The sequence below is a fragment of the Cygnus olor genome, chromosome Z, assembly GCF_009769625.2.
Source record: "Cygnus olor isolate bCygOlo1 chromosome Z, bCygOlo1.pri.v2, whole genome shotgun sequence".
NCBI classification, from domain to species: Eukaryota; Metazoa; Chordata; class Aves; order Anseriformes; family Anatidae; genus Cygnus; species Cygnus olor.
The window spans coordinates 11,918,636-11,940,802 of NC_049198.1; the positions used below are offsets into that span (position 1 = coordinate 11,918,636).

The following is a 22,167-nucleotide window of genomic DNA, read 5'->3' on the forward strand; positions in this document are numbered from 1 at the left end:
AAAACTTTTCTTCAAAACATTTTTTTGTTTAGAACCCTTTTTTTCAGTCAACTGGCCAGCTTGTATGTTAATTTTCATTCTCCCTGTCCTCCACCTGAACATAATCACTGTATTTGCAAGAACAAACTTTTGGTTTTCCTTTTGCTTACTTTTTCTTCTTATTCTGCTGTTTATTCCCACCAGCTTTTTTGTGCTTTAAAACCCACAAAAATAAAAATAAAAAACATAACTCTCGTCTTGAGCTTCCAAAATAATAATATTAATCAAGCTCCATACCACTTAAGTATCTTACCCCTCTAGCTGTTTTCTTTCAAGTCTTCATCATTTTTAAGCAGTTTCTCTTTTGTAAGTTATACAGACCCACAGCAGACCTGCACTACATATAGAGGAGTAGAAATCAGAGCTGTAAGCTCCAGCACAAGTTTATAGCTACAAATTACTGTGTGCAATTCTAACAGATCTTAAGAATCCCAGTCTTAGTTCCAGTACCTTATTATCTTCAGCACAGCACCAGCACAGGACTAATTTTTTTTTTACCCTAGAAGAATGAACCTTGACAGTTCACTGTTAAAAAAATAAGGTCATAGATTGAGAAACGTAACACTTTTTTTTTTAATTTGTTTATCATGAAATGCAATGCATCAGTAAGACAAGTACAGTTTACCCTTTCTAGGTGTTTTGCACAGCTTAACACAGCAGAAAGACTGGGAAGGGTGATTATTACATATTTAGTACCTGTTTGTACTAACACTTATGGGCATAAATAATCTTCCTTGTCAGAATAGGGCCACAGATGAAAGAAGCAGTCATTGACAGCTATCATAATAATAGCTGAATTGGCAAAAGTGCAGAGGAAATACAGCAATCACATGGGTAACTGTACTCAGGCAGCTGGTATACTATGCCATTCTGCACAGCAGGCGAGGGAGGAAAAGAAAACAACACACATCAGTGATGCTACAAAGAGCAGTTCTATTTCATTCATGTTTCCCTGCTCTGCATAAGACATTCGAGTGCACAGCCACTGACTAAGAAATGAAGCCACTGCAACTTCAATTGTGAAGGTAAACAGGCACCGCACATAAGTTATCTACTCCAGGCATCTGTAGGCAGGATTCACTCTGATTATTCTTGAGTCAAGTTTGGAAGTCTTTTCTTCCAAGCCATTAAATTTTCTCTTTCCTAAAGAAAGAGCACACTGGAAACCTACGCACCCCACAGATCTCCAAATACTTTTTTTAACCCCCCATGCCCTCTGTAAGGCAGAGGGGGGTATTGGGGTCCATTGGTTTCATTCTATATACTGCTTCACATTATACCACAGCTCAAATAGTTTGTCAGCCACCTGCCAGCATACTGCACTGTTCGAAGTGCTTCTTTTTATGGCAACTGTGCTACAGAAAAGGCATATAAAGAAATCCACTTTATGAAAAAAATGCAGCCTTCTCATACATGATTGCACTTCAAGAACCAGGCGTGTGATGTCTGCAGGTGCTTGATCAACTCTCTGGACTTCATATGAATTCCTCACCTGCCTTTTCCAGCCCCCAACTTACTATTATTATTCCAAATCTTACAGCCCAATATGTCTTATGTATTGCTCCAAATATTAGAACCCTGAGCAGAAAGGATTCCATGCCACGAAATGATACACAAAGAAGCAGTGAAGGAGGGTTGCAGTTTATACGCACCACATACTCTTACTGAAGTTCCTTCTTCATTTAACTACCTGCACGTATGCAGAATTGTGAGGGGTCAGAGCAGTCACAGTGCTGAGATTACTGCAGAGTCAACAGCAACAAAATGAATTTTAATGTGCTCAAGTTTGCAACTTCCCCAGATGCAACTGTTATTAATATCTGAAGACACAGCCCCCCCAAGTACTGGGCATACTGGCAGCAGAATGAAAATGCTGCCTCTCAACACAGGTTGCTAGAGTGTCTGGGGGCAACCACAGCCTAAGATTGATGACTTCTGGCTTACATTCTGGCAAACACATCATTACCAGCAAGTAACAGTTCTGAAGGAAACTGCAGACACGTTTTTCTTCCCTCAGTTTTCTTTCATTTGAAGAACCTAAGTAACATAAATCTGGAGAACTACATGCCAGGTCTGTTTGTTTTCAATATAAGATTTGTTCCTGGCTATAAAATTCACAGATCAGAACATTCTTCTGCCAATCTTTACAAACAGAAATTTGATCCACTGAAGAATGCAAAAATGATTTGTAATTATTTGATTGCCACTACTGTACAAGTCATAATCAACTATGCAACACACTCAAAACATAAGAGAAATATTTGCACGAGTTCCCTACAATATCATTTCTGTCCTTACGTATTGATGAAAATACAGTTCAAAAGAAAATTCCACTGATTTGGCTGCTCCCACATCCATCCAAAATTACCAGGCATTCCATCACAGACTAATTAACAAAGTTTTGGAGATGCGAACAATTGTTTGGAATATGTTGTCATATTTTGGAATGCCGGGTCCTTTAAAGCTGAGGATTTTTTCTACCACTTCCTACACCTACCACCCTCCCCAGCTCACCCCCCAAAAAAAAGCAGATTGAGATCAACTAAAACAATCTAATGAACAAACTGGGAGAACGTTTTTCCAATATTTTTCATGATTCCAAAACATAACCTGTTTGTTAGCTTTCGTTCAGGAAGGTATTTAAAACCACATACCAAGAGGCAAACACATAAATAAAAATTTAGTTTTAAATCCAACTAAAGTTCCAGTTGAAATGATATGATGTGGGCATGTAGGGAAAAGGAGGGAAAAAAAGCCATGTTTTGTTCAGTGACAAAACTCTACAAATTAAATGTAGTTGATCTGAAAAAATCTGAAAGAAGTAATTATTCATAGTCTAGTTTTTAGCAGAGACTTTTCTGAAGTGGCACCCATGAACTGTAGTGTAATGGAGTTCAGTAAGGGTTAAATACTACCTACAATGTTATTTCAGCTCCATAAATCCCCTTGGTGGATCCTTATAGTAATGCAAATTATTTATATTCCTCTTGCTAACACAGAAGCATGTTAATTCCTAACAAAGAAGTTGCTGCAAAAGGAAAATAAATTACTTAGCAATTGTTTTTGCCAAAAGCAAACAAGCTTTGTCCCCTAATATGTAATCCACTGTTTGCTTGATCTGATCTAATCAAAAAGACAGTGTACCTGACTAGATCTTGATTCATCTATCTAATAAACTCAAGCGCAGAGAAAAATACAATGGAATACAAAATGAAGGCATAAACCACAGTTAACAAAAATGAAGAAAAATATCTGCTTGTACCATTAAGTTCCATTAAGCTCCAGAGCTATGGCTGTGTAACGATGTTGCAAAGGAACCAAAGGCAGATTTTTTTCTTCATGGCAACTTTCCTCATGTTTACATTTTGGATTAAAAATCAGAGACTGTTACATAGGATATAATACAGGTATATCTTGCCTTTCCTTTTCATTTCACTGCCTCCTGTGGTAGGTAACTGCCCACTGGAAAGAAATTTATAAGAAAACTTCAGACAAGTTGAGCTGAGAAAGACAGTCTATACAAAGACAAGCAAGAACTCACAATGAAGTCTCCAAATATTCCTACAATTACAATAAGTAGTTGCAGATATGGCTGTGTGGGAGGTAATGCTCATTTACAACAATTCACTGAGAAGGCTGAGCACAAAGGTAAGAATTCACTGCAGATTAATGAAAAGCGATATATCATGGCATAGCAAAGGAGGAAAAGCAGCAAAGAAACAGCCCCAATCTTTGTGCATTAAGTAATGGGCTCTGACCTGTCTGCTGCTCTAGAGAAACAGGAACCTGGGCTGGTATCTTCAAGGAAAAAGAAAAGAAACTTGTATATAACAGCCTAATGGCTGTCAAAGAAAAAAAAAAAAAGGCAGTATCAGGTGTTCTGAAACACTAGGAAACAAAAAGGTAACATAGACTATACTATGCAACTGAACAAAAGCATCTCAAACACCATGAACAATGACTGACCATTCATCGTCTCCTCCAAGACAGTAACTTCAGGAAAAATCAAAAAGAAGCTGACAGAAAGCTAGTTAAAAACGAAATGGATTTAGATGGATTTAGCTTCTTTTAAGTGTTAAAATTCATAGTAAAGACCCACGTCTCTAGCACCAGGTGACTCTGGGGAGCCCAAGAAAGTATGTGAAAGATGAACCTGTTAATAGATTCAATAAAGAAAATATCCAATAAATTTCATACCAAGAAGTTTGACTGAAGCCAAAATGCGAGGGAGATGTCCTAATACCCTATTCTTACTCTTCCTTAGATATTTATTTGCAGACATCATTGGACATAGGATACTGGGCAAAATAGACCTTTGCCCTACCCACAGCCTCCATTCTTACGGTCTCAATCAGATTTGCTCCATGATGGTTCTAGACAAGGAAACCAATCTAGTTAACATTGCATCAAAACAAACAGATATTCGAGTTCTAATTGAGCAGTATTTTAAATATATACATACATATTTATATTTGGGAAAAAAAAAAAAAACACATTTGTGCCTTAGCACGAGTTACAAATACAACGGATTTAGATCCATTTTTCTGGATTTCCAGGCATCAATAAGCCTAAGCAGTTTTACTGGGGACTTGTTGTCGGAGCTACCTGGAACACACAATGGATGTGTCTAAACATTGCCACTGCTTAGCCAACAAGACCAGTTCATTATTACTACTAGTTAATTAGTTATTTTTAAAGCTTGCAATTTCAGATCAGTCTTTCTCCAGAGCACACCCTGGAGCCAGTGTGTGCATAAAGCACCTAAGTATCCCAGCCTAAATTAGTAGCTACTTGAATTTTATCTCAATTTGCAACTGGTTTGGGAAAGTTCTTTGATAAGCCTCAGCTTCCAGAGAAACCCAACATATTTGAGCATGGCTTGATAATACCCAACACATACGACAGCGCTGAAGTCTTCCTAACACACAAGTATGCATCTTAGCCCATATGCTTTAGCTACAGTTTAACCCTTCTGCAATGCTACAGGTACATATATATATTTGCGTACGTGTCTAATATACATGTACGTATAATAGCCCCCTGATGCTGACCCTGCTCACAGCCTGCAGCTGTTCCTCTGTGGCAGACAGAGAACACTGAATATACAGGACCTGATCTCCAAACTGCTGGCTGGCAGCTGTGGCTGGCAGCCAGGATCACAGAGCTGCTGTAAAAGTACCAGCAGCCCATCTATCCTCTAACTGAAAGCAGTAGGCACAAGGTATTTCAGTCTGGTGTTTACAACACCCACTGCTGTCTACCACTTAACTTACGGCCATTGTTTGTCTGCTCAGAACAGGAGCAAGACAGGTTTTTCTTGGTACTTTTTTCTTTTTTTTTTTTTAAACAGATAGGAAAAAAAAAGGCATACAATTGGCGAGATTTGTCCCTATTACTGTCACATTATATGCATCACTGGGTATGTAGGAAAGCATGAGCTCTTCCCCTCTTACGCTCATCGTTAATAATTACATACAAAGGATGTGCTATGATGGGCAGCAGGTACAGCACACCGTTAATATGGCAACCAGGAAAAACAATTCTGTTAATCCCCAAGCTGGACCCTTCCTTTCAGCATCATGAAAATGAATTAAAGAGGAAAAAAAAAAAAGTTGTACGGACAGCAGAACTAATCAAAACCTGTTTTCTCCCCAGATTTGCTTCCCACATGCTCCATTTCCTCACTTACAGCTTTTTTCTCCAATCTCTCTGGAATCTCTTCCTTCAGCAATCCTCAATGCCAGCAGTAGCACTGCATCCTACCCAGTACCATGTCATAGTTGCACCTGTGTATGTTCATCACTTCTCTGATTAGGAGATCCCACCTTTCTCTGCAAAATCAGTAATAACTTAATATCTTTGATATGTCCATTTCTCTTTCAGATTGGGCAGAGTTTGGCCAACAACATTCAAAGGTACTAGAAGAAACAAAGAACAGACTGTCTTACAAACCCTACTACACAATCAAGCTGAAATACATGTTATTTATATTTTTTTAATTCTGGGTTCTGAACCCTTAGACTGAAGTCACACTCCCACAGCTTTCTCTGAGTGAATGAAAAGCTTTGAAGCTTTTTTATGTATAAAAAACACACCACGTATGAAACACCAGTGGAGATTTTTGAGGGGCGAGAAGAACACAAAAATGCACAATTCATTAAAAAGACTGATGGCAGCTGGAAATGTGACTGGGTAGCTCTGCCTTCTAACAATATTCCAAAGCAATTAGCAAGTAACCACAGAATTAAACAAGAGAACAAGATTTCTTAATACCTTATAAGAAATGTCTGTCTTTTGTACTGTCAAAAAATAGTTATTTTGAAGTAGCAAGGCAGTCTAATTCTGAGTACATCATTCAGGGTAGTTACTACCAACTAATCCCTACTTTAACGTATCCAATTAATGACAATTCCACTGATACGTAACGTTATAAAAACTGCAGCCAAGTCCAGCTTCTGGGCTAGCAACTTCACACTGGTCAAAGGTGACAAGGCCAAGCCCAGGAGCCACCGACACATACAGATTCTCAAGTACTGAGATCACTGATGAGATTCATTTGACCTGTCAATTAGAGTATTTTTGCTGACAATAGACTGGGGGAAGGGAGCTGGCAGATGGATAAAGTTGGATTTCAAACACAAAGAAAAGGGATGGATAAAGTAAAGTACTGCAGCAAATACTATTCAAAGTTTGAATGATTAATCTGTTTAACAACAAAAAAAAGCACCACCCCCACAGACCCTATCTTTTCTTGGTCTTCAGAGAAAATAAAATCACACACACAGGTCAAGCAAAGAGAATATCCAAATATTTATTATTATATGGAGAAAAATGGCAAATAAAGCATGACATAGAACAGATGCCCAGGGAACACTGGATTTACTTTCAGTGTATTATTTTTCTACTTACAGCATTTTCCATACTACTGCCTGAGAGAAGAAATGTACAGCAAGTACACAACAGAGTCAATGAGCAGGTTGTTCCTTCTTTAGAAGTGACAGAAGGAGCCAAGTCACAACATTTAGACTTTGGCAGTTCCATTATATCCAACCATGGAGAAATTCCCATCCCCAGGGAAAAGGTAAGCAGCTTGCTTTCATGCCTGGCATTCTTCAGACGGGTCATTCCTACACTTTGGCTCCAGAAGATTATCACTGGCTAGACAAACCAGAAGAGGATGCAGTGGAGATATAAGTGACATTAATAAGGAGACACTTGTTCCAAGAATGGAGTTCAGCTATTGAGGTAGCACAGCAGGAATACACTCCAATTCACTGTCATCAGCACATCTTAAAGTAAGAGCCACTAAACCTGAATGCTTGTCCTGACACATTCTGGAGCTGTACAGTTCCCCATCATGGCACAGTGCTGAACCCAAATTCAGATGGTCATAAGGGCAACTTAAGGAAAAGAGAAGTGTAGCCTTTTTAAGTGTACTTCTGCATTCTCAAGTATTTACCCACTTGTGATAATCAAAATCTACTTGCATTTGAAGAGAAACAATTTTATCGTACAGGTATGCCATAGGGCAATACAAAACACGACCATTGTTCTGGGCTAGAGGAGTAAGTTATGCAGGACAGGAGTTTTGCAGGGCTCTAGTGGCTATCGTTAATAACAAGTTAAAAAAATTTTTACAGAGCTAACAAACCAACCTCACAAGCTGGAAGATGTAGTAGACAAGAATCCCTATTACCTCTTATTGATGTGTTTTATCCTTCTATTAATTTAGAACAAAATATCATAAAACCGTTTTAAAGTAAAGATTCCTTTATCCCCAATCCTGTCTAAGGAAAGCACTAGCTTTGCATAGTCTGACAACATGATGCATACTTTCCATGTCCCCAAGAAAGTCTAGAACAGTAGTATTAAACTACTCTCATAGAGCACGTAATGCTAATGAAGTACTGTTATGGTACCTGCACAGAACTTTTCGGCCTAAGACAGACCATGAGATAATGCATGCTTCAGCATGGAAAAGCTATCTCACACTAAGCAGAAAAGTTTCTTGGGATGTAGCAGGAGAACAGTGATCATGCTGAGTTTCCCAAAACTGAAGCAAGTCTGCAACAGAAACTATTCTTAAGCGGACCAGATTAAGAAGACAGGTGACACTCCGTAAGTACTAGACCTCATTCTTACGTCTCATATAATGGGTAGTACTTAAAAGTACTATCCTGCAAAAAGGAGAATGGTTACACTTGAGTAGAATTCAACATCGTCATTCTTTTCAAGGAGAAGCTTGCCACAAGTGCCAGGGCAGGCACTGATCTACGTGGAAAGGTCCCACTTGGTGCATCTTCCACCAGCTGCTGTATAAAGAAAAGCTGTCATACAGCCAGCAAGCAAGTGTTCACAGATGGCTGTTCTGACTGCGGGGACACAAGGAAGAACTGAGGCAGGGGAAATCTTAAAAAATCCTGGGCACAGGCAGCAGACTTGACCCAGTTTTCTACAGACTGATAGCAAGCACATGGAGCAGCCAACAGGTCTGGCCTGCCTGCCTGTCACTGCCAAGAACCAGCAGTGTTCTGCAGCGGCTTGATTTGGGGGAGGCAAGGGGAAGGTGGGAGGAGGAATAAATAAGCAAACAGTACTTCATGACTGTGTACTGCATTGCTGTTGCCTGGGCAGCAAACAACAGCAGCACTTCTGGTAAACACTGATGTCCATCAGGACAGGGGCAAGCTTCTGACCAGCTGGAGAGAGCTAAAGCATGACCTGTATGGAGACGTCACCCAGTATGGCCACGAGCTTACCAGATACAAGCGTACAGATCATTCTTAATTTCCATACTAATGTTCTTACACTGGTCTTCCATTTCCATGCTAATGTTTAAACAGTCTTTGAAGATAAAAACACTACCAGAAGTCCAACAGCAACTGTCTGTTGACAGCTCTACACTATAAACAAGTGTAAAGGAAACAAAGCCTTAATGATGCTCTGCCATCTGAAAGTGCTATAAACAACGTCTGTGTTCATGATGAATAAAAGAGGGCCTTATTCTAATGAAGAGGATACAGATTATTAGAGAAAATTTATCTTCCCAGCTCTTCTGGAAGAGCTACTAATCTGCTACTCAGAGCATAAACTCAGGATATTCGTTTCATTCACCTTCTGAAATGTGTCCCCTCCCAGCCCCACTAAGGGGACAGGCTCACACAAGCCTTAGCAGCTAAGCAAGGGAGCTCAGGACTAATACACAATTGAGAATCAAGGCATTACTGTTTGGAAAAGCTCATGATAATCTTTTGCTTGAAAGGCACTGTGGAAACATGGAGCATTATTAGAAGTGTGCCCTATACAGCCTGCCAAGACAAGTCCAAATATTATTTCCAGAGAGAGACAAGAACTAAAACATTTCCTCCCCTCACTTCCTCTTGGAAGCTCTCCTGTACTCAAGAGATTTCACATCTGCTCTCCCAAGTGCCACCGTTTGATCCATTTCTGATGTTCCAGCAGTGACCTTCTCTTCACGGTTTCCTCCTCTATCTAACCCAAAATTAACAGCAAGTGCCAAATTCCGCACCTGCGACGGAGCAACCCTGGCTACACGTACAGATTGAGGGACAAGAGGCTGGAGAGCAGCCCCACAGAAAGGGATCTGGGGGTTCTAGTCAACAGCAAGTTGAAAATGAGCCAGCAGTGTGATCTGGCAGCCAGGAGGGCCAACTGTACCCTGGGATGCATCAGGCACAGCACTGCTAGCTGGCCAAGGGAAGGGATTGTCCTGCTCTGCTCTGCGCCGGTGCGGTCTCCATTACTGTGTGTGGCCTTGGGTGCCACAGCATAAGAAAGAGATAAAACTGTTAGAGAGTGTCCAAAGGAGGGCTACGGAGAAGGTGAAGGGTCTGGAGGGCAAGATACATGAGGAGCAGCTGAGGTGCCTTGGTTTGTTCAGCCCAGAGCAGAGCAGGCTGAGGGGAGGCCTCATGGCGGCCTGCAGCCCCCTCACGAGGGGAGCGGAGGGGCAGGCGCTGAGCTCTGCTCTCTGGGGACAGCAACAGGACCCGAGGGAACGGCATGGAGCTGGGACAGGGGAGGGTCAGGCTGGGTGTTAGGGAAAGGTTCTGCTCCCGGAGGGTGGTTGGGCACTGGGACAGGCTCCCCAGGGCAGTGGTCACAGCACCCAGCTGCTGGAGTTCAAGAAGTGTTTGGACAAGGCTCTCGGAAACATGGTCTGATTTTTGGGGCCCAGGAGTTGGACTCGATGAGCCAAGTGGGTCCCTTCCAACTTGGGATATTCTATGATGCTAAAAACAAAAGGGAAATATAAATCCATTTCTATGTTTTCTATACTTTCAGTGCTATGTCAGAATGATCTTTAAGACAAAACAAAAAAAGAATATTTTCAATGGAGAAAGACAATACATCCCAGGAAGAAGAAAAAACAGAAGCAGAAATATGGATGGTGCTGAAGAGCAAAAAAATGGGGATCTCCAGGATGGAAATAATTTACCCATTAGCTCAGGAAGCAGCAGACAACTACAAACAGGCTTGGAAACCTCAGGTTTTCATCCTGAAAATCAGATTGTATTTCTCAACACTGGCAAAACTATTAATTAACAGATGTTTTTATTGACACTGGCTCTTATAAAGAGCTTTCAGAGGAAAGGCAAGTTAAGCCACCTTTCCAAGCTTGTGGCAGTTGCAGTTATTAAGATTCAGACCCAACTCCTACTACAACCTCTTCAGAACAGTGACTTTTATACTTCATTCATCATTCCAAAGTCATCATAATTTTCCCCCAAGGCCCCTTTCAACCTGAATTAATGATTCGGTATTTTCAAGGTTTCATCTTTGAAAAAAATGAGACCATATTTGTCTGGTACAGGTGTTTTGTCAAAAAGAAATAATCCCCAGGCTTTTCTTCCAGCAAACTTTGGTTCAAAAACCCCCAAATCAAAGTAAACCTCAAAAAGTTTGTAACTCAAATCAAAGGGTCACTTCGAAACATATATTTATTATGTAATTTGATAAATTATTTTTTTTGTTGTTGTGGGCTAAACACATCAGAAGGCATAATGAAGCTCTACCATCTCATTTTCAAGTTCTCATCCTAATGAAAACTAACCAAGCTGTTTTGGCAAAGCACACAACAAATCAATCAAAGAAACTACTTGTATCATTATACCACCTTTTCCTTACAGACCCTCAATGAACATAACGTCTTTCAGGAAAGTTTTCATAAACTGGTGCCCAGTGGAAGAATTTCCAAGAAGATCCCTGATATTCATCCTTGTGGAACTAAAGCTTCTGCTCTCAAGTAAAAGTCTAATTCTCCAGGCAGTATGCCAAAAGTGTTGCCAGCACTTGTGTGGTACTCCTGAGTTTCCCAACTCATCTCCATCAGACCTGTCTTCATGTTACTTTTCATATGCTGTAAGGCTATTTATGAAACCCAAAGTTCCCAAAGCTTCTGAAAGCTTCATGCTTCTCAACGGCAAGGAACTCTCTTGGATATAAACAGATTGGCAGGGAACAGATGTACTATACAGATACCTTGGCGTTGAGTATCAGGCTCAAGAGTGAACCCCCATTCCCTAGCCTGTTGCAAACTGAGATATGTTGGCCAAGAGGCATCGATGTGCTGCTCTATGCACTTTAAACTGCTATTATTTGTCACACAAGGATTAAGGCACTAAAGCACACACAGGCTGCACATACTTCATCGCCTCTGCCTGCATACTCCACAAGCCCTTTGCATTTTGTCTCTCACAGATTGTGTGCCATTCTGCAAAGCTCCCTAAACCATTACTTTCTTCACGTCCAGGCAATTTTGCCTCTTCCTTCCCTCCCTGACAAGACAGGTCCAGCCTTATCCTCTAGAACTAGAAACCTGAGCTACAGTAGTGATAAAGAACAAAGCACAGCAAAAATAAGGCTTCCACCTGCTTGTCTCAGTCTGAACCACAGGCTATTGACAAATGTAAGACTTCAAGTTCCAGCCTTGAAAGTACTCCTTTGAATGAAGGTTGCCTACATGTGATTCAGAACTGAATTTAAAGCTCTGGCTAAGGTTGCATCTATCCTAGCATTTATTTCTGAAGTTGCACAGCAGTTCTGAAACATGTCTTCCAGCTGTCCCCACCTACCACCTGCTGGAGTGGTTTGCAAAACAGTTTCAGTGCACCTGAGCTACATTCCCTTTAGAAGAAACTAAAGCAGAAACTCACATCCAGACAGGCAGCAAAAGCACTCCAACTACTAGCAGGATCAAAACAATGATTATATATTTGAATGGCTTCAAGCCATAAGACAAAGAGCCCAGAGCATCAGAGAGAAAAAAAAAAAAAAAGAAAAAAAACCATGGAACTAGTCAAACGTAAACCCCAAAGAGCCTCAGCTCCAACTTTTGACCTACTCATTCTCTCTTCCAAAATTCCAAATTACACCCATAATAATAAATCATTTCTTTTAGAGAACTGTGTCAGTAAAGTATCAGATTGGCACATTCCATTTCTTAGCACACACACTCATATACCAATGTTCTAGCTTAGTTCTAATAACACCAAAATTAGCCAAGAACCCCTGTAAGTGTCACTTACCAGGCCGCTGCACGTGCTGATTGCTGCTGTCCCGCTCCCAGAACCTGGCTGCAATACTGTGCCAATGAAGTGGCAATGAACGCCTGAGTGAGTTGCAATCTTTGCACTGGTATGGTTGCCACGTCTCTTCTCTACTATGTAGTTGTGGGAAAGAAATCCCATGTGGGCAGTCAAGTTGAAAAACAGATTCTTCTCCTTGTGGTTAATTTTATAATACACCGCATTTCCTTTTTTGCTGAGATCTCTCTTCTTCTTCGTGTTTGAGATGTGGTGGTGTAAATTAAAAGAAACAAAATGCCCACTTGCATCTACTCGTGCTGGATCAACCACGTGGTATTCTTGCAGTGTCTTGACAAATTGCTCTGAGAGGAAGGGAAAAAAAAAAAAAAAGAAGCAAAACTAGGGTAAGTGCTAGCCTGTTCAGAGGCTGTGTGATTTAAAGGAAAACTTGAGAGTGACAGAAATTCACCACACAATCCTACTAGCACAATGGCAGACAGTACACAGACCACTTTGCAATACAGTCCTTACTTGGGCTTTCTAGTCTCCAATCATAACACAGTTTAGAATTTGAACATTCTCCTTTTTAATTATTTTGTCACCATGCAAATCAAGTATTGACTCTCCCCATTCCCAATCCCACAAGAGCTAGCAACACTGTCTTTCAACCTAAGCACACTAGGCTCTGATCAAGGAGAAGATCCCCACACATTCAGAAAGCTGACCACCTGAAGGAGGAGACAGAGCCTTACAAATACACATAGGAAAATGAAAGAAAATACTTCTAAGCAACTTGGTGGGCTGCAGCAACAGCACATCAGTAGCATCAGCTTTAGCAGATGCTGCAGCAGAGGGAGTTTTAAAGAGTGGTTTTGAAAGAGAATAAAGTAAATGTACCATTTTGCATAAGGTTTTCCAACCATGATAAGATTGGACACCTTGTCAGAATCTAGAAGAGGAAGAAATCAGGATCTACCAGGGAATTAAAGCATTGCTGGCATTCTTGTCTCTTGCCACAGAACACCTGTCACCGATTTAAAAAAAAAAAAAAAAAAAAACTAGTGTAAAACTCAAAAGCCCCAAGCAAATAACAAACCCATGTAAGACACAGCCCCTAAGAACTCATACCCTAAAGGCCAGATCTTCAGCTGGCATACTTGATTTCAGCCCAAGAAATCACAGACAGAACATATTTCATCAAAAAGAAAGTGTGAGGATACATATCATTTCAATTCCTCCTTTCCTAGGGCTGATCTTTATTTCCAAAGCTTCAGCTGCTTATACATGAAATGATTACATCTCATTCATTAATTAAGCTGGTTAACAAAGCAATTAACCTGCTCCATAAGCTTTCAGAGCAATTTACTCCTCCCAACGACTGATAAGGCAATCCTTCTAGACACACATCTCTCCACTGACTGCACCTTCAAAGCCACACAGGATAAATCATGCCCAGACACATTATCAGTCTGGATTCATCGCCTTTGGGAAGGAACATAGCTTCTTCGTTCCCATCAGCTGCAGTACGGGACACTACTGCTTGTGTGTCCTCAGGCTGTGGGCACTTCAGACACGTGCAGTGAAACAGTCCCAGTCAAAAAACAAACAAACACACACCACACTTCCCAACACATAAACTAAACTACATTAGCAATTTGGCCTTGTCTCAACAGCATCTTTTATTCCAGAAGCAAGCTTACCACTCTCCCATACAATAGATTTCTTTGTATGCAAGTCTTCCCAGCAGCCTACAATGAATCCGTGCCTTCACAGGATAACCTACAGCAGTGGGCTCTTAGATCTCCACAGCTGCAGGTCTTGCCAAGAGGAAGACTCACACCTACCACAAATACTGAGAGATGCCTCCTGCCCTTGTCCGCATCAGCATGGTGGGGACTGAGAGGTTGAAAACTCCATACATGCATTCCTGTCTGGAGTTTACACAGCAGGTTGACAGCACAGCAAGCGCCTGCTGCCTGACAATTTAGCAGCGGAAGCTACACCGAGGCCCTCCCTTCCTCAAAGTTTAGGGTGAAACCTCTCCAGAGGAAACCTCTCCTCTCTAGAGGAGAAACCCCCCAAAAACATCTTACCTGAAGAAGCTGCATTACAAAACTTCTGGTTATTTCCCTCCATGTCACATACTATGTTAGCAAAGGCTGGGTTACAGAGAATGCTGATAGACCAGGCCCTCATTTCCCCATTTTTCCGCCCAGTTTATGGAACAATCTAATTAAAACCCTGAAGGAAATCTTACTTTCCACTGAGCAATACAACTTTGCTTGATGTCTTGAGCTTAATTTGTTATGGCTTAAGTGTTAAACTCCGTGCAAGACCAAAGGCTTGTGGTTTTGGACTTCAAATTATTTAAGGAAGTTTTTTATTTCAGCGCTACAGTAATTAGTGTGTAGAGGTCAACGCAATTTAGACATCATTGGTAAAACTGAAAACAGTGCCTAAACATCTGGTGACACCAAGATTATCAAAGCAGAGAAGTCTAACTTCTTCCACCCACCCTTTCAGTATTCTTTTCTAAATATTAGTCACTGGAGAGTGGAATTATGCTGAAATAATATTATACTGTAATATAACCGCAGAAATGAATTATTAAAAAGTCTGCAAAAGACCGGAGGGAATAAGATTACAACACAATGAAGTTTAACAAGATGAGGCTAAAGATATTTCTGCAAGTTATCATTATCAATATTAGCAAAGGCAATCCCATCAATATTAAAAGAATTAACTGAGCTCCATGTTAAGCCTAACATACCACTTGACCTTTCTAGCTGGAGATGAGAGTTTGAAACCAAGACAGGAGGTACAATTTTGATAATACCTTTCTGCTTTCCTAGGAAAGAAGAGCTTTTGTTTTGTTGAGAACAAAAAGGAAGCGGCAACAGAGAGAATAACTTAACACATGCAGTCTCTCTGCACAAGAATAATGGTTGTGTTCATCAATATTGACTTCCTCAATCATCCTACAGTAGCAATTAATACACATTTAAACACTACAGGCTACCATAAAACTTAGTGCCAGCAAACACAGAATAGAAGAAATGTATCTTGGTGCCAGTGATGATCTTCGGGGCTGGCATGCGGCTGGCATGGCAGGGTGTTCTTCTCCTCATTCTCCACAAAAGCCCTACCTGCCAAGTGGCCCTGCTTGGGATTTGTATGCTAGGAAAGGGAAGACTCCCCAGGGAGGCTTCGGAACACCACTTTGCCTTCCACAACTGCAATCTGAGCACACTGGCTTGCGTTGGCGCCCTAAGCATGGCTGTAACTTCACATTAAGCAAGACACATTCAGTCTGTGCTTTGCCTCGGAACCACAGTGCTTGCATGGGCCCTTCTGGACAGATGGACTAGCAAGGTTGGCAAGCAAGCCCCAGGCCCTTGGGGCTTGCTTAAGAAATCTAAGAATTGCTCAGCTCCTTTGAGAAACCCTCCCTGCAGACCCTGCCAATTCTGGGACTTGACAAACATCTGATAATATTTAAAACCACTGCTGTCTGTACCACTCCTGTGTGGATTCAAACGCACAACACATGGCAGAGTACTGCCTATATTAAGAACTGCTGTATACAGAGCGGATAAACTAGGATAAAGAGAAAAACATTCACAATCTGTCACACGTGACAGGAAGTGCATAACTCCTTCTAGATGGAAAGCATGTTTTTCTGACAAAATTCCTTTAAAACATGACACATCATCACTTGCCATTGTTTCAACTTCATCCTTGCAGTTCATCTGCATCTGCTCCTCAGACCATCTGGCTTCTTTCCAAATGATCACGACGATAAGCACTAGTGTTGCTCACTGCTGTCAGATGTCTTCCCCAGCCAAAGAATGGCTCTGTACCCACAAAACACCCCTGAGCTGAAAAGCTCATCCTGGGGATCAGCCACTCAAAGAGGCCTTAGACATTTAGCAATGTTTAACTCTCTGACCAGCCACACTCACTGTGGATGCTGAGTGAAGACTGACACTTAACAGCTGTGCTAAACTTTAGTTTTAGTCCTGACCATTGAATGTTTCACACTTAACGTTGCATTCAGTCTTCCTCTGAAAAAAAAAAAAAAAAAAAAAGCTGAACTGTCCCTCTAGACAAAGCTTAGAAAATACTGTGCTTAGAAAATAAAATTAATTCTACATCCATTTCCAAATGCCTGGCAAATAAACAGCTATATGTGCTAACACTGCTCTCCCTGTCCCGTCCCTCTTAAGTGTCACAGAAACGCACTGATTGTATTCATTCACTCTAAATGTATTCTGTGTAAACTAACTTCAGGATAATTGTTGCTCATTTTCCAAGCAGCTTATTTAACCACTTTTCCTTCCCACTCTCTCTGAGGGGCACAGAAGACTTCCTCTTCTGTGCTCAAGCTCTCCCACTGACTGCACCACAGCTGTCAATTAGATCGGGAAGGTTTTCCGAAAGCAAAAATTCCTCCTACATTTTCAAGCCTTCGACCACTTGGCAGAGTCTTCCAGCTACTCATGATTTTCCTCTCTTGGGAACTGCTTCTCTTAATGCTCCTTAAACAGGCAACAGCATAAAATTTATGTTACACTACCCTAGCTGGACGTCCAGCTGCTGCGAAAGGGTGCAGTAAAGTTAAGCTACCTGAAGAAGCAGCCCAACATGCAGGGAGTGGTTGGCAGGAGGCTTCTCCAGCACGGGAGCCCTCAGCCTTAACTTGCTGTCCTTGATGAACAGGAATAACTCAAAGAGTTTATTTTATATCCCAGGAATACCAATCCTTTGTAGTTTGTGCTGTTCAGTTCAGCAGTGAGAAATGATACTGGTGTTTAGAGAGATGCTAGGAAGGAAAAAAGAAAAGGATTTGGCGGTGCCTTTGCAGAGCACAAGTTAATGACTTCCAAAAAGCAGCAGGAAGGCACAGAAGCACTGGACGTGGAGCTCACGCTCCACCAGAGCGTAGTAGCAGCAAAGCCTCGGCGGGGGCTAACACACCGGAGAGTTCAGTCTCCGCTGAGTGGATAACACCGGGAAACAGCGACTCGGTCCTGCTGGAAGCAAACCCGGAGCCGGGCTGCCCGGCGGGGAGCCCTCCCCGGCCGCCCTCCTTCCCTCCCTCCCTCGCTCTCCCCCTACCGCCGCCCGCATACCGCTGACCTTGCCTCCCGTCGGGGAAAGGAGACCCGCCCGCCCCGCAGAGCGCCGGGACGTGGAGGACGAGGAGCCAGAAGGAGCCGCTCGCCGCCCGGCTCCGCGGGACACATGGCATGGTGCGGGCGGCGAGCTCCGGGGACGCCTCAGCCGGGCCGCGGCATGGCCGGGCAGCGGCGGCCTCCCGGCACCGCCCGCACTCCGGCGCCGCTCCCCCGAAGGGCTGCGCGGGGCCGGCCCGGTGTCTGATTTCTGCCGGCGGAGGAAGGAGGGCCGCGGTGGGGTGGGAGGGAAGGGAAGGGAAGGGAGACGCTGCGGGAAGCCGCTGCCGGGAGCCCCCGCCTCGGAGCCGCCGGGGTTAAGGCGCCCGAAGGGAGAGGAGCGAACCGGGCGGGCAGCGAGGCGGGGGCTGCCGCTCCCCTCCGCCCTCCCTTCCTCTGCCTCGTTTCCCCGGCCCCACAGCGGGACCCCACTCACACCGCCAAGGTGCTCGGGACACGCCGGTGGTCGAGGTGTTGGCCGCCGAAGAAGCGAGGTGTCGACCCGCCGGAGGTCAAAGGCTGCTCGGGGCCCAGCTGGGGTCTGCGGTGCCTGACACTGAGCGGCCATTACGCGGCCTCCAGGCTGCTTCCCCCTGTATTGCTGTGTTTTCAGGGTGTGTTGCCATGCTGGGGCTAATTTCAAACATCACCCCACAGGTTCTTTGTAGATAAAGTTTGCAATCACCTCGTCAGTTATACCTTTAGCTGGGCACTATGTACTCCTCACCATAGATCACTGAACTCAGCCTCAGTACCAGCCCACACACGTTGTTCTGCAGGTAGCTATAGATGCCTACACATGGCACCATTTTGATGCTGTCATAGAATCGAATAATAGAATCGCTAAGTTTGGAAAAGACTTCAAGATCAGCTGCCCCAACCATCACCCTACTACCACTGTCACCCACTAAACCATGTCCCTAAGCACCACATCCAACCTTTCCTTGAACACCCCCAGGGACAGTGACTCCACCGTCTCCCTGGGCAAACCTGTTCCAATGCCTGACCACTCTTTCTGAGAAGAAATGTCTCCTAATTTCCAACCTGAACCTCCCTGGTGCAACTTGAAGCCATTCCATCTAATCCTATCACTAGTAATCTGCAAGAAGAGGCCGACCCCCAGCTCCCCACGCCTTCCTTTCAGGTAGTTGTAGAGAAACTGATAGTGGGTTCCTCAGTAGCCCCCTGCTTAAAACTGGCCATCCCGTGTGTTTCTCTGATCACTTCGTGACAATCTGGGCTTCATGATGGACATTCTTCAGGCTTTCCCAAAGGGGAAGATACTTGCCTTAACTGAGGAGAACTCTAAAACTCCAGAGAATGAAAATGCATGAAAGAGTTAAAAATCCAAATATTTCTAAATGAGTTAGAAATGTGGCTTCTCCCAGGCATGGGACATGATAGCTCCAGAAATAAAACATAGTTATAAAAGAGTAGTGATATTTGATTCATGAGTCATAATGTGCTCTCATCTAGCTAATGGAGTGACACAAACTATGAAGAAGAGGGTGATTTTGTGTAATATTGATATCCAACAATACTTGCCAAAAGAAGATTTGTTCATTGCAAGGTGTTTATTTTGATACAGCTGTCCATGTGTTTTGCATATGAGTAATGTTATCTTGCACTTTACAGTGACAAGTTTCCTGGTGTGCTTACTGTTAGGATTCTTTGAATAGTCTAGTCACATATTGGGCAATAGACACTTCTGTGACACTGGAAGATGGAGTTTGTTTAGATCTTTATCAGTACATCCCTGACATTAATTTAAAGCTAAGTGTGACCTGAAATTGATATAATATATAATTTAATAATTGATATATTTAATACTTGAAGTTTAAAAATTAAAATAAAATATTTAAAATAAATTTAAATAAATTTTTAAAATAATTTAAATAAATATGAGGTATCTATGGTAAATAGAATAAAAAGGAAAATGTTAAAATAAACAGAACAGACTAGGAGCACTGGAAAGGGGGGATTAAAGTTCAAGGGATGGGCATATGTTTACAAACTGCTGGTTTCTTGAAGGCAATCAGAAAAGCAGTCCTTCTGTGCGAGGCATGTACTATTTGCTTCAGCTTCCCATCATCTTTTGGGTAGCTGTTCACTGTGCATGCAGTGAGACAACTGGTATTTTATGCAGGATCCTATCTTGGCTTCCTTCTCAGCAGGCCAAGTTAATTCCCATTGCCCGTAATTCTCTTGAAGCATGAGATGTTTCTCCTTCTGCCTTTTTTCTGAAACTACAAAGTTTCTCATTCTGAACTAACCCTCTCAACCTGCTCTTTCCTCCTTTCTTCCCTGATACCTCTTCTCCAGAAAGCATCACATGAGAGAAAGAAAAAAAAAAATCGGGATATGTTGAAGAAATAATGGCTTAAGGAACTCTAGAGGTTTTGTGGAAATGTGGGTGTTTTGTTCTGTTTTGATTTTTTGTTGTTGTTGTTAATGACCGAAAATTGTAGAAGTAAAAGCCATACAGAATGGAAAAAAACAACTGTGGGAATCTGAACCAAAATCTCTATAATTCCCTGGGCTTTCTGCCAGCTTCCACACACACACACACAAGAAATGATTCACTGGGTGTAGTGTTAGAAAATATGCCGGGGTCAGTAGGATTCCTGCTTAAGAGCTGCAGTGGTGCTAGCCGACACAGTTCCCTACACTTAAAATGTGAAGCAGTGGCACAACTAGAAAGCACTTACGTGCTCTGCAGACATACTGAGGCCAGCTACTTAAATGCACAGACTTTATGGCACTCTGTCTTCCCAGTACAGGCCTGATTTAGGAGAGCATTTGTGGGCTATGAAAATAAAATACCTATATATTAAACCATGTAGTCATTCACAAGAAATAGTTAAAATCTAATGATAAGGAATTAATTAGTTGCCTCCTGTTCCAAAAGAGGCATAACCTGAGTTTTTGGAACCTTTTGTGAATGTTAGGGCTGTTTTTATTTTTATAATTTAACTTCATTTACAAAAAGGAAAAGAATACACCACCACATCAGCAGTGTTCTTGTGGCAGCAAAGGTATTGCAGTTCAGTAACTGCAGCTCAACACAGAAAAGCCTCTATATTCATTGAATGGAGATTGGGAAAAAACAAACAAAACAAACAAACAAACAAACAACAACAACAAAAACCAACAAAAACAAGATTTGTGATCAAGAGACACTGTCAAACCACCCATATCTGAAACTTTTTAAATTTCCTTAAGTAGACCTGCAGACCAGAGGTGAAAGAAGTGTGTAATAATTTGTATACTTGTATAAACGTGTGCAGAGGGACAGAAATGTGGTTATAATTGGTGAGGAACTACAACATAAATTACATGATCTGATATTAAGGAGTTGCAAAAAAAATGAAGCCCATCTGAAAACAGTGAGAGAAATTCTGCTTCACTGGGAATGAAAGTCTCCTGCCCACAGTTTAAAGATCTAAAAGGCATCTAATACGTGCTTGGTTGTCACTCCTCAATTCAGTAGATAGAGAAGATGCCCCTGGAGAAAGATGAATCCTTTTCTACCACATGCAAGGTGAAGCACCATTTGGACCTCGCTGTCTGTTAACTGTGCAGGCGGCTTAACAATTTGCTTGGATGGGAAATGTTAAGGAGATAAATCACATGTGATGTGGTGGGCCATGTTAAAACTACAAAATATTAGCAGAGAAATGAACTGAAAGGGAATGACTCTGAATCCCAAAGACTCTGGTGGAAAGTTTGCTGAGTAATTATTGTGCATCTGTTCCTTTTTTTGGAGACATACTTAGAAGGAAGTTTGTAAGTACATTTTTTTAAAAAAATCTTTTTCATGCTCTTTCATTTAGAGGCAGTCTCTTACACCCAGCTAACTTCTGGTAATTGAGATGAAAACAGTGTTGGATCTCTCACTTTCCATTTCAGTTCTAGTCTTTAAAGATTTTTGGAATTTCATAAGTTACTCACGCAAAAAATATCTGCTTACATTTCACTTATGGCATATCTGTGGATAGGTTCCAACAACAGAGCGAAGCAAACTCTAAAGTACTACGTGGATCCATTACATGAGATTTTTGGGATGCTTACGTTCAGAATCCTGATGAGTGTTCAGACTTGGGTTGTTGTTTGTAATTGGTCAGGTAATTCACAAAATGATCCCTTTCATGTAAACTTAAAAGCTCATTTGATCTTACTATCCGTATTAACAATTTTGAAGCAAGTTTGTGGAGCAACAGGTCACTTTGAAATTAACTTTCTATGAAAATTAGTGTCAGGAAAATATGTTCTCAGTGATGTACATAGAAAGCAGATGACAAGAGCATGTTAAAATGATTTTTTTTTAATTAAAGTTTGTATCTAGGTTTAAATAATGCTTTCTGGAGAACATGTCTGTATTCTGTGAAGTTTATTGATGATGTTTT

At 41.9% G+C, this 22,167-nt stretch overlaps 1 protein-coding gene across 4 annotated transcripts in view; it reads right to left on the reverse strand.

The window, feature by feature from the left end:
• ADAMTS12 (ADAM metallopeptidase with thrombospondin type 1 motif 12) overlaps window positions 1–18,109 on the reverse strand; it is a 167,861-nt gene extending 149,752 nt beyond the window's left edge. Inside the window, exons 1-3 of one of the 4 annotated variants that reach the window (XM_040542131.1) lie at window positions 17,727–18,078; window positions 13,485–13,611; window positions 12,588–12,949 (exon numbers count right to left, since the gene is read on the reverse strand). In XM_040542131.1, coding sequence (XP_040398065.1) covers window positions 12,588–12,949; window positions 13,485–13,494 — 372 coding nt within the window. In that variant the 5' untranslated portion in view covers window positions 13,495–13,611; window positions 17,727–18,078. Of the gene's footprint in view, window positions 1–12,587; window positions 12,950–13,484; window positions 13,612–17,726 lie in introns of those variants that run through there. The other 3 variants (XM_040542130.1, XM_040542132.1, XM_040542133.1) reach the window with 3 other exon arrangements.
• Window positions 18,110–22,167: the final 4,058 nt, after the last annotated feature.